Source organism: Gekko japonicus, unplaced genomic scaffold, assembly GCF_001447785.1.
Source record: "Gekko japonicus isolate JY-2015 unplaced genomic scaffold, Gekko_japonicus_V1.1 scaffold1200, whole genome shotgun sequence".
NCBI lineage: Eukaryota > Metazoa > Chordata > Lepidosauria > Squamata > Gekkonidae > Gekko > Gekko japonicus.
Window position 1 is genome coordinate 11,609 of NW_015165274.1, and position 6,742 is coordinate 18,350.

The window sequence follows — 6,742 nt, forward strand, 5'->3', positions numbered from 1 at the left end:
GACTTCTGTCCAAACTTGCAGCTACCAAGGGCTTTTAGAAATGAAAGCTTGTCTTCCCTGGAAACCAAGGACAACATTAATCTAGGCTTAGTTTTTCTCTTTGCTCAGGAGTGACAATTGGCCAAGTCAAAGGTGAGATACGAAACAACAGTTGAGTTACCCAGCACAATTGAACTTTGAACAGCAAACCTGCATGCAAAATGTTCTTTTAAAGAATATTTCAGAAATGTGTACCCAGGATAACTGAAATAGATTTCCCCCATTCCAACCAAAACACACACAAAGCAAATATTATTACAATTGTAAATTCGGAAATGTAAGCAAAGTAAAAAAAATCCATAGAAATTTACTGTGATGGGTTGTATACACAATGGGACGTGATTTCCCTCCCCCAAGCCTAACCTGAAATCAGAGCAACAGAGGCCCCGGTCACACAGGCCGTATATCGCGGGGGGGAGGCGTGGCTAATTGCCCCGGCGCAGTTTGATGCGCAATTACACAATCAGATGCGCCAGCGGCACACCACGGGTCCTTCCCTTGGTGCCGGCGGGTAAACGAGGGACCGGACGGGCGTCTGGAGGCAGCCTGTGGCAAATGTTTACTAGTACCTTGGAGGTACTAGTTTTTTAAGGCGCATTGTCAGCGGTAAACCAGGGGTGCGTTCCACTTCCCAGATGTTGGGGTGTGATCGCGCCCGGATAATCCGCCCACCATCCGTGCCTCTCCCGCGGTAACTTTGCCATGTGACCAGGGCCAGAGTATGCCAAAGTGGGGGAAATGCTTTCTTTTTAAAAGAATCAGTGGTGGTGCGGAAGAAAAACTAGGTTCAGATAACTCTAGTGTACACTGTGCTTGTGGCAAACCATAATTTTTTCCAGGTGTCTTTTGCTTCTTTCCTCTAAAATAACACATTTTCTAACGTCATATGCAGCCACTAGAGAGACGAAGTAATGCTTTAAAAACCAATCACTAAACTAGCAGCAGAAAAATTATATGGAGGCCATGTAAAACCCATGTCAGTCATTGACTGTGCCATCCTAAACAGGTCTAGTAAATAGGGCTTAATTCCAGGAAAGTGTTTGATTGCAATGTTGTGCTTTCCTTAAGGCACCATGGCTAGTAGTGAATCTGCCTAATCCCCATCATTATGTCCTCTGGCAGCAAATCCCACGATTTAATTATTTTTAAAAAACAAAGGAGTACTCTGCTTTGCCCATCTACAGTCTATTGCCCAGCAGCTTCATTGGGTGCACCTGGATTTAGTGTTATGGGAGATTCAATACCCCCTGCCTCTAAACCATCCCTTCCCCATCTGTACCCATGAATAGGGCAGGTCAACATTGAAAAGCACAGGTCTACTCCTGATACAATTTGTTTAAATTTTAACAACCCAACTCTAAACACAAGGAGTATAATCCAGACAGGATTAAGCATTCATTCTGCTGCAATTTGATGCACACCTACTTAGTAGGCAGTCCCACTGATCTGAGAATGAAACAATATATATGGTGGGACTGTGTCCATTACTTGGGAGACATTACTTTCATGTAATGTGTTTATGATCGGATTGTCGGGGTACTTGCATTAGGCCAATGCTACAGCTTTTTTAAAAACTCCAGATCTGCCCATATATAAGGGACACCATCACCAGAATAAGATGCACAGATCTTCATGTGCATACACCAAAAGAGTATATGTGGACTACAAACGGGTGTATGGGGGAGGGCGTTGAGTCTATTATGAGGTTCAGATCAAACTATTGTGAAATCCTCTTTCCATCCATGGACCATTTAACAGCTGAAGCTCACGTGTATATTCAATGAATTGGAGCCTCTGGCTACTCTCTAAATAGTCTGATTCCAGTGTAATGCAGTGGTTAGTGTCAGACTAAGATCTGGGAGACCCAAGTGTGAATCCCCACTCAGCCATGGAAACTCACTGGGTCACTCTGGGCCAGACACTCAGCCTGATGTACCTCACAGGACTGCTGTGTTGAGGACAAAACAGAGGGATGGGGTGATCAAGTTGTAAACCAATTTGGATCCCCATCTTGGAGAAAAGCAGGGTATACATATCTAAATAAGGCACATAGCAGTTTACAGAAGTACCCTGAAGCAGGTCTAGGTCTGACACTACCTGGACGGGAGACCTCCAAAATACTCCTTGACTTCCGTGATGAAAGGAAGGTAGGATAGAAATGTCAGTATCAAATAATAAATCAGACTAATCCAGAATTAATGTCTGAAAGGTCATAGAGGGCAGACTTTCATGTTAAACCTCAGGTTGGATTCCAAATATAATCCTCAAATCAAAAAGGAGAGGAAGAGGGCCCACTGACAACCCTCAGGACTAGCTGATTAAGGGTCATCCTGACTGTATTTGCAGAGCCTACTGGGTAAAGGTGGTGCCTTTCTCCAGCAGAATGGCCAGAGCCTTTGTGTTAGAATACTACCTTACCTACATGACCTGGGTGCATTTGCAAGACTTGGGTCTGGTTCATACGTGAGGTGACAGGATGAACTGCTTCTGACTCCAGTTAACAGGCTTACATTTTAGAATGCTCCTCCCTGGTAGGAAGAACTAGCTGCAAACAGAGAAACTAGTACAGTCAACAAAAAGAGGAGGTAGACCCATTCTCCCTGCTGAGCTAGGTTTCGGCTTGTTGGGAGTTGGCTTTTTTCAAATGCAGAGGAATATCATAGCGGGAATCCCCCCCCCCCCTCCGGTAAAACGGATTCGAACCTTTTAGTTCGGGTTGCACTCATTCTCCTGCATGGACAAACGTGCATTCACACCGCTAATGCATCTTCCTAAATTCACTTATTGCACGCATCCGCACTGGGGATCAGGACTGACCTGGGTGAGGCCACAAGATTGTGTGCTCCCCAGTGAAACAACAGTCTGGTCGCCCAAAAAAGCCTCTTCTCGTTGTTTATAAAATAAACCATGTCTTTGTCATACACGCACACACACACTTCCCATTTCTATTATCCGTTTTTACTGGCTCAAGTCTGTTTGCTTCATCAAAACCTCAGCTTTCCCGTAATCCTTCTCTCCCCCCCCCCCCCCCCCCCCTCCCCCACCAACAATTTCTCCCCACAACAGCGTCATATGAGTAGCAAATTGAGGAACAAGGCGGCACTAAATTCTTACAAGATTCCCTCCCTCTTAACCCTTCGAAGGGGGGTGGGTCTAAAAAACCTCGGGAAATTTCTCAGCCGTTGTGGGGATTTATGGTTTATGGACTGCAAAAAGGCCATCAAAAAAGGCAGCTTCCCGCTGAAAACCTGTCTACATACAATTAATGCGTTCTCACGCTCCTATCAAGATAATGACGGCAAGAGAAGAGAAAGATCCACAAATATTCGTCTATTTCCACAGGCAGGTACAGAGCTGAACACGTCCTAACTGAATGGAACTGGGGAGCCTCTAAGCCCCGCCCTCTTTGTAACCAGAGCTTCCTCATTCCTTTGATGTCCTCTGCTGTTTGGTGTGGTGGCAGCCAATGAAAACGCGTCTCGCCGTTTTAACCCGCTTGTTCAGCGTTCCAGCCAACATTTTCGGCTGTCATCAGAGAGAGGGAAGGGAGGGGAGCGCGGAGGCTCATTTGCATCCAGGGGGGCGGAGGCGCCGCGCGGGCTGGCCGGCCCTTGGACTATAAAACCCCGCCGAGGCTGACAGCCTGTTCGCTTCGCCTCGAGAAAAAGCGCTCGCCCGCAGCCTCACTTCTCCGCGTCTGTTAGAAGCCACGCAGGGCAACCATGAAAGCCATCAGCCCGGTGCGATCCGTCAGGAGCTGCTACGAAGCCGTCTGTTGTCTCTCCGAGCAAAGCCTCGCCATCGCCCGGGGAAGCAACGACAAGAGCCCGGCTCTGGAAGAGCCCATGAGCCTCCTGTACGACATGAACGACTGCTACTCGAAGCTGCGCGAGCTCGTGCCGGGCATCCCGCAGGGCACCAAAGTCAGCCAGGTGGAGATTCTCCAGCATGTCATAGACTATATCTTCGATCTCCAGATCGTCTTGGAGGAACAGGCGAAGAAGGGGCAGGATCCGTCTCCTGAGACTTCTCTGCTCTCCTTAAAAGTAAGGATGCGCTGGGCAAAGACGAGGAGATGGGGAGGGGAACTGGAGAGAGGGCGCGTCAGGCGTGGTGCCGGCAAGCCAGCCACGGATCCTAAAGCACATGACGGCCGCCAGTGAGAACGGCGTAGTCTCTTACAGAGAGGCGGAGAGTGCTTCCCGCCCCAGTCCAGTTCTGATCTCCCGGCTTACGGTGAAACCAGTGGGTTTAGAGTGATCGGATTCGGTCTAGGATTGCCCTGTTAATCGCGCGCGCCACCGAGTCTGGAGCCTTTTTTTAATTTAAAGTGTGTGTGGTTACTGCGGTTGTTCTGTCCGGCTCTGAGTAGGCCCCCGAGAATTGTATTAAGCCCTAGACGATCCAGAAACATGGGGGCGGGGGGAGGTATGTAATTGAGATCCTTAACGGGTCGACTCTAAACTACCAAGCGCTGTCGTGAGATTGGTTGACTTCCAAATAGGTTTAGGATCGTTGTCTTCTATATCATTGCGCTGGGAAATGTCACGGCGTTAATGGATCGCCAACATCATTCTGAAGCCACTTTAAAGACTTAGACAGAAAAGATTACAGTCGCAACCTTAAACGCGTTGTCCAAGGATGAACTCCGAAACATTCCAAATAAGGAGGAAGACGTACTGGAATCTGTGGGACTTCCTTCCCAGCAGACACGCAACAAAAGATTGGGCTGTGTGTATGTTTAGTGCGTATTTGCTTCCCTGGCAGAGGTCTCAATAGGAGTGTGGACATTTGGGGGAAATCGCCTTCCGTATTCGCGCAGGGTAGTCCTGAGAATGTTTACTCATAATTATGTGAGCCCCTTTAGTTGGGGCGCAATGTCCGTAGGATTTGAACCTTAGTCTGTTTACAAGCCTATCTTCTCAAAAATCGCGTTGCTTGTAGGACTTTCAGCGCTACTGCTTATATTACCTTGAAATCAGGGTTGTCTTCATTCTTCACCTTTTCCTCTTTGCAGGCAGCCGAGCTGGCCTCAGAACTCTGCTCAAAAGATGAGCGAAATCTGTGCCACTAACAGCCTCAACAGGTAGGTTCTTAAACCCAGGGGCCCCCCCCCCCCATCATCCTTCCCATCTTACACCCTAGGTTTATTCAAATCCTCTTACAAACTGGCCATCTAGAAACACAGGTTTGCCATGGTTACTCCAGAGGAACCCCATTGGACTGCCTTGCCCATATCACAAGGCTGCCATCTGTGCCCTTGTTCCTATTGCCAGTATGTCAGTGGCTGCTGCCTGGATACTTCTTGCCCTTTGCTGGTAAATGGAATCATTATTTTACAATGTCATCCTTTTTACAGCTTTTAAGTCTTTGCAGCTGCTTAAACAAGCCCTGTTGAAATTAGTGAATCAAGAGGCACTCTTCTCCCCACCCCCACCCCCCTCCCAGGAAGGCATCCCTCCCTCGGAATCTGGAATCCCATCTGCAGAGAGTTATAGAAACAGAAGGGTCCATTTCGCTCTCTTTGCCCCTCCCTGGGGTTTTTTTTTGGTGCCAATTAACAACGCCCTAGCCTGAGTGTTGGCTCCTGATTTCTTATCAGCTGGAGGTAAATAGACGTTTCCTCTCTGGCGCCAGGATGTCTGCAGACCTGCCTCTGATCTGCCTCCTGAAAATGACATGTCTTTCTCTCCCTCCCCCTCCCTATTCAGACTGCAGGTGTGGGATCCTGACACTTGGTTCTCTCCAATGTGAGAAAGAAGAAGGCTTGACTGGAGAAAAATCAGAAGTTTAACCCTTGCAATCCAGTAACGGAGAAAACTGCCTTCCAGATAATTTGACTCTTGAAACATGATTGCACAAGGCAATTTCAGATGTCTTGTCTGGGTCTAACAGGAACGGGTTTTATTTTTCTGATCTCCCCCCACCCCCACCCCGCAAAACAAAAAACTTCCAGCTGCCTGAAAACAACATCCCATACAGGGTGAGGAGGATAAAAACAACTTTTTTAAAAAATGTCCCTCTTCATACTAACCATGGGACTGCTGCCTTACACCTAATGAAGAGGGAAAAGTGCGGTTCAAAGGCAATTTTTTGAAAAACCTCTGAGCCATCTGATCTGCCTGGCACGTCTTCCCAGTCCTGGGGAGGCTTATAAGTGAACGTGTGATTGCATCCTTTCAACAGTGGGACAGTTCTTGAGAACATGGACAGATCTGCAGCTTGCGAAGGCAAACAAGAACCCTTGCACAGAATGCAGCTTGTGTGTATATTTTGGATTATAGTTTTCTAACATCTGATTTGGGGTGGGGGTGGAAGAGGACCTTCAAGAGTTATGGATGAACTGTCTTGGGGCTTTGGCCTCATGTTTTTTAAAAAAAAAAACGTTGAACTCTATAATAGAGATATATTGTGTACCTTTTTTTTGCAGGAAGGTGAATTTCTGCAGCCATAAATTGTACTTGCTTTGTAAAAAAACTTTTTATAAAAGTTTCTTACATAATACGTCTTCAACTTGTTTTTTGATGTTGTGGTAGGGGGTTCAATGTGTGCAGCCCACAATTCCCTCCCCCACCCCACCATGATGCATGCATTCTCAAAACAAAAGACAACTGGGAGTTTAAATTTGGTTCTATAGGTATGGGATAAGTATTCTTCTTGATGGTGTTTAGCATTTCTTTAACCTATGTGTTCACACACACTA

At 47.1% G+C, this 6,742-nt stretch overlaps 1 protein-coding gene across 1 annotated transcript; it reads left to right on the plus strand.

The window, feature by feature from the left end:
* The first annotated feature begins 3,574 nt into the window (after nt 1–3,574).
* Nucleotides 3,575–6,541, plus strand: ID3 (inhibitor of DNA binding 3, dominant negative helix-loop-helix protein). The gene is made up of 3 exons (XM_015410243.1): nt 3,575–4,085; nt 5,057–5,125; nt 5,751–6,541. The coding sequence occupies exons 1-2, from the start codon at nt 3,762–3,764 to the stop codon at nt 5,111–5,113; spliced, it is 381 nt and encodes a 126-aa protein (XP_015265729.1). The 5' UTR covers nt 3,575–3,761; the 3' UTR covers nt 5,114–5,125; nt 5,751–6,541.
* The last annotated feature ends 201 nt before the right edge of the window (nt 6,542–6,742 follow it).

Coding starts and splice junctions, on each gene's coding strand:
- ID3 (XM_015410243.1), top strand. CDS start 3,762: ATGAAAGCCATCAGCCCGGTGCGATCCGTCAGGAGCTGCTACGAAGCC. Junction 4,086..5,056: donor CTTCTCTGCTCTCCTTAAAA/GTAAGGATGCGC, acceptor TCCTCTTTGCAG/GCAGCCGAGCTGGCCTCAGA.